The sequence below is a fragment of the Carcharodon carcharias genome, chromosome 4 (genome assembly GCF_017639515.1).
Source record: "Carcharodon carcharias isolate sCarCar2 chromosome 4, sCarCar2.pri, whole genome shotgun sequence".
NCBI lineage: Eukaryota > Metazoa > Chordata > Chondrichthyes > Lamniformes > Lamnidae > Carcharodon > Carcharodon carcharias.
In genome coordinates, this window is record NC_054470.1 from 65,119,009 (window position 1) to 65,135,165 (window position 16,157).

General features: G+C 41.0%; 1 protein-coding gene and 1 long non-coding RNA gene across 3 annotated transcripts in view; one reads left to right on the top strand and one right to left on the bottom strand.

Moving 5' to 3' along the window:
• Positions 1 to 7,394: 7,394 nt before the first annotated feature.
• On the bottom strand, positions 7,395 to 12,083 carry LOC121277105. Its single transcript, XR_005942809.1, has 2 exons — positions 11,949 to 12,083; positions 7,395 to 7,663 (listed from the first exon to the last, which is right to left on the bottom strand). It is a non-coding gene; the product is annotated as an uncharacterized LOC121277105 (long non-coding RNA).
• kcmf1 (potassium channel modulatory factor 1) overlaps positions 11,880 to 16,157 on the top strand; it is a 141,380-nt gene continuing 137,102 nt past the window's right edge. Inside the window, exon 1 of one of the 2 annotated variants that reach the window (XM_041186114.1) lies at positions 11,880 to 12,149. In XM_041186114.1, coding sequence (XP_041042048.1) covers positions 12,134 to 12,149 — 16 coding nt within the window. In that variant the 5' untranslated portion in view covers positions 11,880 to 12,133. The remainder of the gene's footprint in view (positions 12,150 to 16,157) is intronic. The other variant, XM_041186113.1, reaches the window with a different exon arrangement.

Below are 16,157 nucleotides of genomic sequence, written 5' to 3' on the forward strand. Positions count from 1 at the left end.
GTAAATTGTTTAATTCCATTCTTATTCCTCTAGTCTACTTTCAGTATCACAATGTAATTCATGAGCCTTATAGTCTTATGTCCTCCACATAATGTGCCCTTTAAATGTTTTGACCATTGTCATGAAGTCCCTGAGCACCATGCTGAGCTTCTCCAAGTTCTGCAACACCTAGTTTAGGAGGACCATCTTTTCATACAATCACATTGAACATATGAAATAGGAGCAGGAGTAGGCCAGTCAGCCCCTCGAGCCTGCTCCGCCATTCAGTAAGATCTTGGCTGATCTAATTTTAACCTCAACTTCACATTCCTGCCTACCCCCGCTAACCTTTCACCCCCTTGCTTATCAAGAATTTATCTACCTCTGCCTTAAAGCTATTCAAAGGCTCTGCTTCAGTTACTTTTGAAAGAGAGTTCCAAACCCTCATAACCCTCTGAGGGAAAATGTTTTTCTTCCTGCCTTAAATGGGCAACCCCTTATTTTTAAATAATGGCCCCTACTTCTATATGCTCCTACAAAAGGACACATGCTTTCCACATCCACCCTGTCAAGACCCCTCTGGATCTTATGTTTCAATCAAGTCACCTCTTACTCTTCTAAACGCCAGTGGATACAAGCATGGCCTGTCTAACCTTTCCTCATAAAGCAACCCTCCCATTCCAGGTATTAATCTAGTAAACCTTCTCGGAATGCTTTCAATGCATTTACATCTTTCCTTAAATAAGGTGACCAATAATGTACACAGTACACCAGATGCGGTCTCACCAATGCCCTATATAACTGAAGCATAACTTCCCTACTTTTGTCATTTTTTATTGCGAGAGGAGTTGAATACATTCTATTAGTTTTGCTAATTATTTGCTGTACCTGCATGCTAAGCTTTTGTGATTCATGCACCAGGACACCCAGATCCCTCTGCATCTCACAGCTCTCCTACAGCACAGGAGATGGCCTTTCAACCCATTGGCTGGAATTTTGGAATCCCGCCCACGGCAGGCAGGAACGGAGAATACAGCAGCAGACAAAAAAGGTTACAACTCTACCATCGCAAAAACAAGTCAATTCTCCGAAGGGTGCGTTCATGTCAGGCCGGTTATCCCACCGACTAGTGTTGCGAAAGCCATTTGCACGTCACAAATGTTCATTGAAACAGCTGCTCGCTGGAATCTTGCCATGCCTTCCAATCTTCCAACATGCCAGTGGGAAATTATGTCGGTCTCAAACCCATTTGAAAAAAGGGGGGCGTGCACAAATCAGACCTCAGTCCGCTGGTAACTTTGAGGTGAGTGGAACACATCTGCTGTAACGTTGTGCTGGTTTTGTTGTGATGAACGTCACTATTGGGGCTGAAGAGTTGGTCTTCTTGCTTTTATCGTTCCAAGGCACACCACTGTGCTGTGGTGCTAATGCAGGCCTCCATGTTTAGAGACTAGCACTTCACCGGGGGGGGGGGGGGGGGGGGGGGGGGGGGGGGGGGGGGGGGGCGGGGGCTGCGAGGCAAGGGTCAGCTTGATGAACACGATGGATGCAACGGGGAGGGAAGGCGATGGAGTGGCAGTGAGGGGGGAAGGGCAAACACTTTGGGTGCCTTTCTGGGATTGCTGTCTGCTGTAGGGTGGCCAAGTTGTACTATTAATAGTGGGGTTGATCTGCAGACGCTTCGTGGGTGGAAACATTTACAATATGCTCAGCAGCAATCATACATATACTTTCAACTCCAACTCTGCACTAGCTGCCTGAGGTAGCCTGTGCTATTCTCTTATTGGGTACTACAGATCATGTGATCTCCTTTAATTATTATTCTTAAAGATACATTACACACTAAATAAGACCACAATTATTACATTCTTCCCACTTTAACTCGGCTATACATATATTTACAGGTACATATTTTTCAAGACAACATAATATTTACACCGGGAAAGGAAATTATAAGTTCAGTTTTTCAAGTGGTTTCCTGGTATGTGTGGAACGTTGCAGCTCCACAACTTCAGATTCTTTGTCAGGAACCTCATTTTCCGGAGTTGCCTGAACATCAGGTGCTTCAGTGGGTACTTGCAGTTCTGTATCCTCAACTCTTACAGGAACATCAGACACGTCAATCCTGGGCTGAGTATCCTCAACAGGAAACACAGACCCGGTCATGATAACTGGTGGAACCAAATCTTGATGATTTGTCTCTCTCTCCCTCAAATGGTTCACATGTTTTTGGATGATCTAACCTTCCATCTCCACGTGGTGAGATAGAGGTCCAGTCACTGCACTAATTTCACCCGGTAACCATCTTTGGTCCTTCCCCAAAGTTTTTCCACATCTACCGACTCTTCCATGGTAAATTTCCTCTTACGACTATGCCAGTCATGTCTAGTTTTCTAGCTTCCCTGACTCCTCTCCATCTTCCCCTTTAAGCTTGGCAATATTAAGCTCAATCTCATCCTGAGATGGCATTTCAACAATAACTCTGCAGGTGTAACACTTGTTGTTGTGTGAGGGGTAGTCGTGTGATGAAAAAGTGTGCTAACTTGGTTGTCAAGGAATCACCAGTTAGCTTTTTCATGCCTGCCTTGAACGTTTGAACTGCCCTTTCAGTCAGTCCATTTATGGAAGGGAGGTACGGTGCAGTTTTCGCAAGCGATACTGTTGAAGCTGATAAACCATTGAAACTCAGCACTTGTAAATGCTGTGCCATTATCAGAAACAACTACTTTTGGTAGTCTGTGAATGGCAAAACTCTTGATGTAGTTTCTCAATTGTAGCGGCCAACGTTGGTGACTTCATCTCAATGTCCAACCATTTTGAATGGGCATTGACAAGGAGCAGAAACATTGTTCCCAGGAAAGGTCCAACGTAGTCAATGTGTAACCGCACCCAGGGTCTACCTGGCCACTCCCATGGGTGTAATGGAATGGTCACTGGCAACTTTTGCAGTTGCTGACATTGCACACAGTGCTTTACTAAACTCTCTATTTTGCCATCCGTCCCAGGCCACCATAGATAGCTGCGTGCTACGGTCTTCATTTGGGAAATTCCTGGATGGACACTGTGTGTCCAATTAAAAGTGGCTCCCTTCCTTTTGGAGGAAATATCACTCATGCTCCCCACAATAGGATGCCAAACTGGCTGGTTATTTCATGTCTTCTGTTGAAGTACGGTTTCATTTTGTCAGTTACAGGCTTCTGTGACCAACCATGTAGCACTTGTTCACATACCAGAGATAGGACTGGGTCACGACTTGTCCAGCCTCTGATCTGTCGAGCACATACCGGTGAGGAATCTAAGAAATTTAACAGTAAGCTAAGCTTCTGTGGAACTGGGACGTGCTCATCATTTTCTTGTCAAGGCAAATAACTAAGAGCATCAGCGTTAGCGATTTGATTGCCAGGCCCGTGTACAATAGTGTATTCATATACTGCCAGAATTAAGGCCCATTGTTGTATCCTTGCTGAGGCTATGGGTGGTAGAGCCTTGTCCTCACTTAAACTGTCCTAGCAATGGTTTGTGGTCTGAACGATTGTAAAGTGGTGGCCGAGTAAGTACTAGTGAAACTTCTTGACAAAGATTTCTATCTGAGTATCCCTTTTCCGCTGTGGTGAGCATTCCTGATACGTAACCTATTGGCCGTTCCGTGCCATCATCCATCTGCTGAGATGGCACTGCTCCCACTCTGTAGGGAGATGAGTCACATGTCAGCACCAATTCTTTTGTCTGGTCAGAATGCACTAATAGATTAAAGGTGAAACAATTGTTTCACCTTTATGAAAGCTTCTTTCTGGGGCACCTCCCAAGGCCAGCGTTGGTTCTTTTTGATTACAGAATGCAAGGAGGCCAGCACTGCAGACATATTGGCTAAGAACCACTCATAATAGTTGATCATTCCTAAACACTCATTGCATAAAAAGGCTTATGGGGTTGCTGTTGCACTTTTCTTTGTCAATCACCTCGAATCAGTGTCCTTTAGTTTGTGACCCTTTCACCAACAGGAATAGTTTCTTCCCATCTAATCCATCCGGTGCCCTGATTTTAGTCACCTCTATCAAATTTCTGCATAGTTTGTATTTCTTAATGCACTTTATAGCTTGCACAACTTGCAGTTACGTTCAAGAGCTCCATATGACATCTTGCCGCTTGGGTACAAGGGTATGAGACGTAGCACAACAAGTTGGAATGCTATTGGAAAGGAAGGATCAATGGGAAAATCTTGTGATTCACACTGGAACCTCAAGGTCAATTCCAAGAGCAATATCTTCAGGGTCACTAGAAATTCTATATGACCTGTGTAGCTTGACGGATGATGTAAATATGGAGAAAGGGTTCAGACTCAAAAATTGGGACCATTTGTAGAGAAGGAGGAAGTTCCTCAAATGGGTTGGCCTTGCCTTAAGTTGGTTAGTTAACATTCCTTTACTGAGAGTAAAGAGAGAAGTGGGATGGATTTAAACTAGTACATCATAGAAGCAGGTCAATTAAAGGCCATGTCATGGAAAGGATAATGGTTATAGGAACAATAGAAAGCACAAAGGTAGGAAATGGTGGAAGGCATTACAAGAGTAAGCTAGCCAATAACTTTTTTGGGAAAGGGTAGCCAAGCCTGTTGGGCATTTAAATTTAATAAGTGCCAATCTCCTGTCCATAGCAAGTGTATAAACACTATTAAACAAACTGGCTTTTCTTGCAGGCAATGTTACTTAAGTGAAAATTATGAAATTACATCCTATAACGCATTCTTGTCATTTTTATTACATTTGACTATGCTCTCCCAAGTTTGGGCACATGTATTTGTTTTAGCCTCCCATGGTGGATGTACACCTAGTGTGAAATCCAGAAGCAGGTGGGACACCTGCTGAGAAATTTTCCACAGGACTTTTGTGAAATTAAATTGAGGTAAGTCAAACTAAACAAGTGTGGATGAGATTTCCTGAAAAATGCGAAGGCTGCTTGGGCTCTTCACTTGCCCGCCAACCTTAAGGTTGCATGGGCAGCGTTGATAATGACTTCAATTGGTTTTTAAATGGGCTTAACAGACCTTTTGGCAGTCACGCAGCCGCCTCCGGTGCATGCCCGCCAAACGAAAGACCTGAATGACACACGGTGATGTCAGGACGCACGCCTGCATTCGTGTGTCATGTTACACATCGGCGTGCTGAGCCCGCCCCTGCACGCTGACGTGAAAATTCTGGCCTATGATTCAAATGTGCAGTAGTTCTTTAACAGTGGATTGGTAGACCATGGATCTCATTTGAATGGCCTGTCCTCAACTGACCACGTTTATGGGGCTTGTTGAGACTGTTTTCTACTTATCAAAGCCACATTCTTTGGATGAACTTGGGTCCAGGATCAGAAATGCAAGTAATGAAATCAATTAGTAGCAACTGGAGAATGTTTTCAATGAGGTGGAAAATCTGAACAATGTAGTGCAAAAGTAAGTGGTTACATTGAAGCCTAGAAATTTGAATTGTTAAGACTTTAGGAGTTAGGTTTTCATACGTTGTTTGCAGTTTGCTTCTATAATGTGTACACCGAAGTTAAAGTTTAAGGTTGAACAAGGACTTTATAAGCACCCTGTACTGTATGATGTGAAAGTGAGTAACCACTAGAAATGAGGGACATAGAAGCAAAAGCAGAAGCATTAAGTACCAAAGAATGTTGCAACAAACTTTAAAACTGCTTTGGTTCGAAGAGCAGAGAAAGCTCGTTCATAAACATGTCCTGGCTTATGTGGAAATAATTTTTAACTTTATTAAAAATTCTCAATATGTTCTTAATCTCCGAGGCCGCTCCACACACATGAAAAGAATGCAGACTCCAACTATCCCTCTTCCACCTGCCTGCACAGGTAGCACTAAGCGCTACCGGCTGTGCGTCATGCTAGGTGGGCCTTAATTGGTCTGCCCACGTAAAATGGCGCTGCGGAGCTGATTGCGGGCAGCGATCAGCTCCGCACCCGCTCCCGACCAGCCCGCCATGGGGAAAATTCTCCCCATGAAGCCAGGGATCACATTTACTGGAATAAAATGTCTCTGAAAGATTTAAATTGTCACAGCTCAGAGATAAAGAAATTCTGAAACATTACAAGGATACTTTCACCATTGACTGTTGATTCAAGGTCTCCCACATCTTGGTTCATCACTCCTTCATCCAGTTTCCCCAAACGTTTTCTTTCAATTGTTAACTGATTTCCTGTGTAATGAAATTTCTTCCCAGAGCTGTAATGGACTTCAGTTCTGCTAACTGTAACATACTTTTCTTTGATTGAAAATGGTGACTGTCAATCAGTTTCAGCACCTGAAATAAAATCAAAAATTTTAACAAAAGCATCAACATTAAAAAATTGAATTACACTTTTACATGCTGGGGCGGGGCGAACTGGCTCCTTTATTCAGCCTCCTCGGTTGGTTGCAACAAAAGTTTTAAATTTCTTTTCCTGTAAAGAAAAATATCATTTTTTCCACTATTACTGTGGGATACTGTGAAGCAAGCTTGTGGGGGATGCGCATATGACTAATTTAACTAAACTGAAGACAGTCAGGCTGCAAGGTTTAAATCATCAAGGGGTGTAAAAGCAAGCATTTTGAAGTAGAGGGGAACAAGCTAAGATGGGATATAAGTAAATACAACATGAATAGGAATTTGCATTAGGAGGCAAATGAGAAGTTGAGTGAATAAAGCAAAGTTATTAAGTTTATTCTTCCCAAAAGTAGTGGCCAGTAAGACAACATTAAAGATTTTTATATTCTGGGAAAGGTAACTTCCAAAGAAAGTTAAGAACAATGGATTTAAAGATGAAAGAGAAAAAAAAACATATCTAAGGAAAGATTGAAAGCTGTATGGGTGCCGTGGCCATGTGATAGCTTGAAGATTGTTCTGTGCGAGGACAAACCTGTGAAGTAAGCAGCCTCTAACCACCCCAGAAAGCAAGGCTTTGTTACAAGCCTTGGATGTGAGTGAGTGGTGAAATACCTCCCCTATATTGGGTGCCTCACGGTAATATTACTGGATTTTTAAAAATATACATTAAGCATTTATGGGGACTGTTGCCTGAAAAAGGGTGTTTGAGTTCTAGCTAAGTAGAAATCTTTTGGGAAATGTTATAAGACTAAAATTTAACTGTAACCTTGTGTGTTTGTTTTTCTTTTGTTAAAAAATGTTTTAATTTAATATTTAAAATCCCCAAAAGTGGAAGTTGAATCTTTACTTCTGACTTCCGTCTGCATACCTTCTCGTAATAAAAATAAAAATTGCAAATTGTTGTGATAGCGTGACCAAGTTTCTCTTTGGGATTTGGTCAGCCTGCTAATTACCACCTGCCATATCATAACATACCCCATTGCTGCCTTTTCCAATCCAAATGTATTTACTTTTCACTAAGATGACAATAAAAATCAAGTTTACTTGAGTCAAAGATAAAGCAAGTTTATTAGCTACTAAAGCCGAGGAAACATAGTTAAAGATGCAACGACACACACAATAAAGAAGTCAGAATCCAAATAAAAGTTAAAAAGATACACAATTAAGTCCTTTGCTTGTCCTTGAGGCATAGATTGTTGAATGCTGCGGCTGTTTGAAGTTAGCTGGTTTCCTTTAAAATCCTGGAGTTAAACTGAAGTCCAGATAACTGCACTTTGCTGGAGACAATTTCCTTCCTTTTAATTCCATGATCCGTCTCCTGGAAAATCAATAAGTGCGAGAGGGTGAGAGATTCCTTACTGCTCTCTTTAGCACTTTTTCCAGATGACAATGACCTTGCTCTGTGCAGGGCTTGGAGAAAACAGTTCTTAAAAACCTCCTGGCTGTATATTCCCAAAAAGAAATTTGATTAACATGTCTTGCAGTCATTGTTGTAGAACAGGTAATCACATTTTTATCTATCACATTTGACATTTCATACTAAGAGAAACCAAAGAGCGAAGGGGTTATTTCATCCTCCATAGAGGGGTTTGAGTGCCTCTTGCATGTATCTGGCTGGTTAGCAGTTCCCACTGTCTTTACGATTGATTAAAATTCAGCACTTTGCATTTTTAATCTCTTCTTAGACATCAAAACTCAACACTCTAAGTTTCTTTTGAAATGTCTTTCATACATTCTTTTGGAGGGAGTTCTTGTTTGCTTTCCTCATCTTCATTTTGGAAAGTGGCCTTCCATTTTAAAGCAATTTGCTGTCTCGGTTTTTTAAGGTACCAAATTTCCACCCCATTGGAATCTTTTTAAAAAAAACATTTTTCAAAAATATAGAGGCATTCTTGTGAGAAAGTTTAAAATTACACAAGAACTTAAAAACAACAAAGAAAGTACTTTTCTAAAGAAAAGTGTTAATCTTTAAAGTTTTTCTCTTACTACCAATTTTGAGCTTTTGTCTTTTCAATTAAACAACTGGGTTGTAGTGTGAGCTTGAACTTTAATTTGCCACATCAAAAAATACAGAAATGAATGAGTTGACTGACAGTCTGGCATAGTTTCTAAACAGAAAGGAATGAGTTGACTGATCTGTTATCCCGTCTAGTATAGTTTCTTTTGACATTAACATATTGAAAATAGTGTACGCATTGAAATAGATAATAACTTTCTACTGTGGTGGATCTGAATTGAAGAGTTTCAGTGAAAGAACAAATTGTTGTCTCTCCTACTTCATCATCATCAGCATGGAAAAGACTGGCCTAAGACTGCAGCAGCTCAAGAAGGCAGCTCACAATCACCTTCTCAAGGGCAATTAGGGATGGGCAATAAATGCTGACCTAGCCAGCGACACCCACATCACTTAAATGAATAAAAAATCAACAAGTTGGTGAGAATGTGGAATGTGCAGTCAATCACAGTAGTAGAGACAAAAGTTTATTCTTCCCAAAAGTAGTGGCCAGTTGTTGGCCTTATTGTTGTTTGTGGGAACTTGTTGTGTACAAATTGGCTGCTCTGCCTGCCTATATCACCAGTTTCAAAAGTAAATAATTGACTATGAGGCACTAGTACATCTTGAGGATGGGAAAGGTGCTATATAAATGCAAATTCTTTCTGCAAAGGCTAGGTTTTTAGAAAGCCAATATTGTAATTTAAACAAGGAAGAACTTGCATTTATGTGGTGTCCTCACAACTTCAGTATGTGTAAAAGCTTCATTGTAAAAGGCACAAACAACATCCCAGAGAGAGCAGATGCATTGGTTGCAATTTATCAAAATTCTTTAGATTCTGGAAAGGTCCCATCAGATTGGAAAATAGCAAATGTAACTCTCCTCTTCAAGAAAGGAGGGAGGCAGGAAGCAGGAAAGTACAGGCCAGTTAGCCCAACATCTGGCCAAAGGGAAAATGCTAAAGTCCATTATTAAAGGAGGTTATAGTAGGACACTTAGAAAATCTCAATGCAATCAGGCAGAGTCAACATGGTTTTGTAAAAGGGAAACTGTGTTTAACTAATATATTAGAGTTCTTTGAGGAAGTAACAAGCAGAGTGGATACAGGGGAACTGGTAGATGTGGTGTCCTTGGATTTCTAAAAGGCATTTGATAAGCTTTCACAAAAATTTCTACACAAATTAAGGGCTCATGGTGTAACCAGGAACATATTAGCATGGAGACAGGATTGGTTAGTTACAGGAAATAGAGGGGCTTGGCCTAAATAGCTAAGTGGTTATGGTACTGGATTTGTAACCCCAAGATCAAGAGTTCAAATCTCACAACGGCAAACTATGAAACAATGTAACTTCATCTGAAACAGATGGAAAAGGGTTTGTACTCAAAAGAGTTACAGGAAGCAGAGAGTGGGAATAAATAGAACATTTTAGGGTTGGCAAGCTGTAACTAGTGGAGTGTCACAGGGATCGGTGCTGGGGACTCAATTATCTATAATCTATATCAATTACTTGGATGGTTGTTAAATTTGCTGATGAGACAATGATAGGTAGGAGAGTAAGTAATTGACAGGATGTAAGGAGTCTGCAAAGGAATATAGACAGGTTAAGTGAATGGGCAAAAATTTGCAGGATGGAGTTTAATGTGGGAAAATGTGAACTTGTCCACTTTGGTAAGAATAGAAAAGCAATATATTATTTAAATGGTGAGAGATTGCAGAACGAGAGGGATCTGGGTGTTCTGGTACATTAATCTCAAAGTTAGTACGCAGGCACAAGTGATTAGGAAGGCAAATAGAATGTTGTCATTTATTGCAAGGGGAATGGGATATTAAAGTCGGAAAGTTTTGCTACAGTTGTACAGGGCATTGGTGAGATCATATCTAAAGTACTGTGTACAGTTTGTCTCCTTACTTAAAAGGATATAATTACATTAGTAGTTCAGAGAAGATTCACTCAACTGACTCATGGGATGAAGGGCTTGTCTTATGAGGAAAGGTTGGGCATGTATCCATTGCAGTTTAGAGGAATTAGAGGTGATCTTATTGAAATATATAAGATCCTGAGAGTACTTTACATAGTGGATGCTGAGAGCATGTTTTCCCTTGTGGGGAAGACTAGAACTAGGAGACAGTTTAAAAATAAGGGGTGTCCCATTTATGATACCAGGAATTTTTCTTCTCTCAGAAGATCATTAGCACACAGAATTCTCTTCCCCAGAGTACAGTGGAGGCAGGGCAATTGAATAGGTTTAAGGCTGAGTTAGATGGATTCTTGACTGACAAGGGAGTCAAAGCGTATACAGAGTAGACAAAGTTGAGGCCATGATCTTATCAAATGACAGAGCAGGTTCGAGGGGCTGAATGGCCTACTCCAGTTCCTAATTTGTATGATTCAATGTTGGCTAGCACACTGGGAAGAACTCCCTTGTCCATCTTAGAAGTGTTATAGGATTCTTTATGATAAACTGAGGCTCTGTTTTCTCTCAGGTAAACATTTCGTAAAACATATAGTACTCCATCAATACATACTGATACATCCACCTAGAATGCATACAGCTGAAACTCACAACCTGCTGATTCAAAGGAGTGCTACTACTGAGTCACAGCAGGCACCAATAACTGTTACAATGGTAAGAAAGTATAATTTTGGGACATAGGCCTGGATGAGGCAATTAACCCAAAAAAGGTATTGATCTATCAATTCCCCAATCAAGGAAAGTCATTGCATTAAATGGGAAAATAAGCCATTAACTGGGAGGTACTTAGGCAAATCAAAGAGGACTAAACTGTTCTATGAAGTGTGCTCCACAAGATTAGACAGCAAGGGGTTATCTAATAGGGGATATCCTGTTCGAGTTTGTCCACAGTCCTGAATGAACAAAAGTTTGTATGTCTTGAAATGTGCTTTGGTTGACCAATCACGCCATCATATCCTAATTTAGTAACAAAAAAAATCCTCACCTGTACTTTAAGTCAGGCTATGAATAGGAGGTAACAGTCCGTCGCTAGGGCTAGCTAATTAGTCCTACGCATTTTCTCCAAAGCTCTGCGTTTTTTATTTTTTCGAGTATTTATCCAAATTTCTTTTGAAAGTTACTAATAAATCTCCTTCCTTTCAGGCAGCGCATTGCAGCTCACACATAAGGTGATATGTTGAATACACATATTACCCACAGTGTCCATTCAAGACCTAGAAGCTCGTTTGCACTCACCTCAAATCAATTAATGTACAGTGGCGGCCCAAACAATGTAACTTCATCTGAAACAGATGGAAACGGGTTTGTACTCGAAAGAGTTACAAAAGAAAGAGATGCTACTCGAAAGAGTTACAGTGGCGAGCCAGGGTAAGTAAGCTGATGTAAAGGAACCGACTGCACAGTGACACTGGAGAGTTTGCAGCGCAACCACCAATAAAGCTTATCCAAGCGTGCGCGCTCTCACGCAATGCGTACTACGATGCAGCGCGCGCGCGGGGACATCGCGCTCGAGCGGCGGCACCCGTTTGCGTCCGCGCCGAGGAGACGACGTCAGTGTCAGTCCACGCGGCTCGCGCGCCCGCCCGCCCCGCTCCGCGCGCTCAGAGCCTGAGGTGAAAAAAAAATCTGACCGACCGATCGAGCGAGAGCGAGCTGAGCAACAGGAGCGGCGGCCGCTCCTCCTCCTCCTCCTTCCGGCAGACAGCAGCAGCAGCCACTTCCAGCTTCATGACCGTTTGGCCCGGTAGTTGTCGTTGTCGGAGCCCGGTGTTGAGACGCTGCGTGGGAGCCCGCGGGCCCGCTGTAACCGTGCGTGTAGGATGTCCCGACATGAAGGTGAGTGAGAGACTGAGGCGAGAGGCCCGGTAAGCAGGCCGCTGCCCTCGGCCTGTGTCTGATCAGGGAGCCGCAGAGCCACTAGGCCTTGGGTGGGGAAGAGGAAAGGCCGCTCCCCGGTTGCTGTGGCGGTGGGCCGGCTCCTGTTTTGATTTTTTGACCTAGTAAGGCCCTCGCTGAGCCCGGGTGTCGCCCAACGCCCGCCCTCCACGGGCCTTGTTCCTCCCTCCCCGGCTCCGAATGATTGCACTGTCATCAAGGTGGCCGGCGGGTCGCTGCGGCCTGAGCCAGGCTGCGGGCCTACTCCGGGAGGTTGGAGCTGTCTTCGACACAGGCCGAGCTGACAGCTCCACACCGGGGAAGAAAACAGGCTGGTAGGACGGTGCTGTGCTGCGCCGCGCCTGGGTCTTTGGGGTTGCTGAATTGTAGGCCTTGGGCCGGCGCTGTCAGGTAGTGTTGGATCCCCAATGCAGAGCCTGAAAGTCAGTCATGATTATCTTTAAAGTATGTTAAAAGTTCTTCTTTTCCGTTGGGTGTGCGGGTCACTGATGACCAACTCGATGACATGGCGAAAGTTGATTAAACTTTCCGTCAAAATACAAACCTCCAATGCTGTAGGAACCGAATTAGATGTGGATTTATTACCAGATTAGAGATGGCACATCAATTACTTTTAGATAGCTAATAAGAAAAGGTCTTAAATTATTTCCATACGTTTCACCAACTTTTCCAACCTGTGCACGTTAGGAAAGTAGAATTTTGACTAACTTAGTAACATGTATAGGATTGCACATTTTGGGAAGCATATTAGTGACAAACTTTCCAACTTAAGTGGGATTGAAGATGTGTCATAAGTTTATGTTTGGGGTTATTCAAGTTTTTTTACAGGCCTGTTGTGTAGCAAGGCAACTTAATATTTTAATTTGTTTTAAAAGGAGAATGCGTTGCAACATCAAAATAAATATTTTAATTTTGGAAAGATTCTCCACAGCTTCAGGGACATTTAGATATGTTTTGGTTAGCTTTGACGAAACTGCAATCGACATTTCTCTAAGAAAATATAGCAGTGTAAACAGGAGTTTGAGGATTTCCTTCATATGAAATCAGTTTTACCAGGAAAGGATTGACTGCCAATGATGATGTTTGCTGAATCTCTAATATTCACATGCAGAGACATTTGTTGTTGTTTATTGCAGTTGCTGTATTATCAGGTTACAAAACTATATATGGTTATCTGCAACAGCAAAAAAGCATTAATTTTCAGTATCAGGCATCATGTATTAAATCCTCAACAAGAGTCTACATATTCATATACATAGTAGTGAAAGTACTGGGTCGGAATAGGAAAAAATTGTACATTTCCAGGGTAATTTATTAAAACTGGTGTACTTGCACGTGGTAAAGTCCTTTCTTTTTTTAAAAAAGATTGTTATTAATTTGGCTTGACTGAATTTTTACATATTTAGCTAATATACTTTTTCCAATAAAATTACAAAGCAGAAACAAGTCATTCAGCCCAACCAGTCTGTGTCAACGTTAACCTTCTACATGGGAAATTAGTTCTAATTAAGTTTATCCATCCTGTTCCTATATTCCTTCCATCAGTTTACCTTTGTCTGCCTATACAATCCAATCTTGAATGTTGACTTAGTTTTTTGCTTCAAGCACCAATCCTGGAACTGAATTCCAGGTCCTCACTGCTCTAAATGAAAAAGGTTTCTCCTGCCTTCTTCTAAATCTCTTGCATTTAATGTTGTATCTATGGCCCCTTGTTCTTGACTGCTCAACTTCTGGAAATAGCATCTTCATATGTATCCTGCTCCATCCTTTATAATTTTCAACACTTCTATCATATTGCCCCATTATCTTTATTGATCAGCCAAAAAAAAACTATTGAAAACTTCTTGGTATTTGTGTTTCCTCATGTCAGCCAAAAGATTTATTGATGTGGCTACTCAAATTTTTTGAGGGAATGGCCATAGTTGTACTTGGTATGTTGGGAGGAAGGACTTTTTTGGTAAAATAATCTTAAGGCCTTGAAATTTATGTAATACATACCTTCTTTAAAAGAAGCAAATCGAATTGACAAAGTACATTTCTTCAATATTCATATAGTACTTTTACAGTATGTGTATAGATATTATGTGGACTGTTCCTGAGGGTTTATTACATGGAATCTGATACTCAAAATTAAGTTATAACTTTCCACTGTCAGCTATCCGTATATAATTTTGTAATCTAACAATACCTTAACTGCATTAATCAAAAATATCTCTGCATGTACATTTTGAACTGTATAGCCTATTCCTGACCTTATGAGATTCTTTTAGCTATCTCTCTGAACTGTGGATGATACTGATTGTTGCATTATACAGGCCCCTATTAATCTTGTTGCATTTTTTTCTGCTGGAAATAGTCTATTCATAAAGTCCACAAATTTTCTGTGATCAATTACAATGTGGCAACTAATTAGTTATTAACCTTTTCTCAATATTTTGGGATTTTGATATCTGATTAAATCACTGTCAAAATCTTAGCTTTTGATAATTAAATTTGTACATGGGGAATAGCCTTTGAGAAGAGGGATTGGAATGGAGAAAATGTTGGCTTCATTTAAGTGCACTAATTCCAGTTGCAATTCAATCTGGATGTTACATACTAATTTTTAATAAGTATTTCATATTCTTTTAAGGGAATGACTATTGTTGCACTTGGTATGTTGGGAGGAAGGATCTTTTTGGTAAAATAATCTTAAGACCCTGAAATTTATGTAATGCATACCTTTTTTAAAAGAAGCAAATCTTTTAAGATCGTGAAAGAAGTGGCTAGTGAGATAGTTGATGCACTGGTTTTAATTTTCCAAAATTCCCTAGATTCGGGGAAAATATCATTAGATTGGAAAATAGAAAATATAACTCCTTTATTGAAAAAAGGAGGGAGATAGGGAAAATGTTATAGCAGGGTACTTAGAAAAATTCAAGGCAATCGGGCAGAGCCAACATGGGTTTTGTTAAAGGAAAATCATGTTGAACCAATTTGTTGGAGTTCTTTGAAGGAGTCACATGTGCTGTGGATAAAGGGGAACCGGTGGATGTACTGTAATTAGATTTCCAGAAGGCATTTATTAAAGTGCCACATTGAAGGGTATTTCAGAAAACCAAAGCTCATGGTGTAGGGGGGGATTACATATTGGCAAGCATAAAAGATTGGCCAGCTAATAGGAAGCAGATAGTTGGCATAAATAGGTCTTTTTCTGGTTGGCAGGGTGTGATGAGTGGCATGCCACAGGGATCAGTGCTGGGACCTCAAATGTTTACAATTTATATAAATGACTTCGATGAAGGGACCGAAGGAATGAATTGCTAAATTTGCTGACGACACAAAGATAGGTAGGAAAATAAATTGTGAAGAGGATGTAAGGTGGCTACAAGTGACAAAGATAGGTTAAGTGAGTGGACAAAGATTTGGCAAATGGAGTATAATGTGGGCAAATGTGAAATTGTCCATTTTGGCAGGAAGAATGAAAAAGAAGCTTATTATCTAAATGATGAACGATTACAGAGCTCTGAGATTCAGAGGGACCTGTGTGTCCTAGTACATGAATCACAAAAGGCTAGTATGCAGGTGCAGCGAGTTATTAGGAAAGCTAATAGAATTTTATCATTTATTGTGAGGGGAGTTGATTACAAAAGTAGGGAGGTTATGCTTCAGTTGTATAGGGCATTGGTGAGACCACATCTGGAGTATTGTGTTTAGTACTGGTCTTATTTAAAGAAAGATGTAAATGCCTTAGAATCAGTTCAGAGAAGGTTTACTAAGCTAATATCAGGAATGGGCAGGTTGACTTATGAGGAAAGGCTGGACAGGTTATGCTTGTATCCACTGGAATTTAGAAGAGTAAGAGGCAACTTAATTAAAACCTTTAAGATCCGGAGGGGTCTTGACAGGGTGGATGTAGAGATGATGTTTCCTCTTGTGAAAGAATCTAGAACTAGAGATCACTGTTTA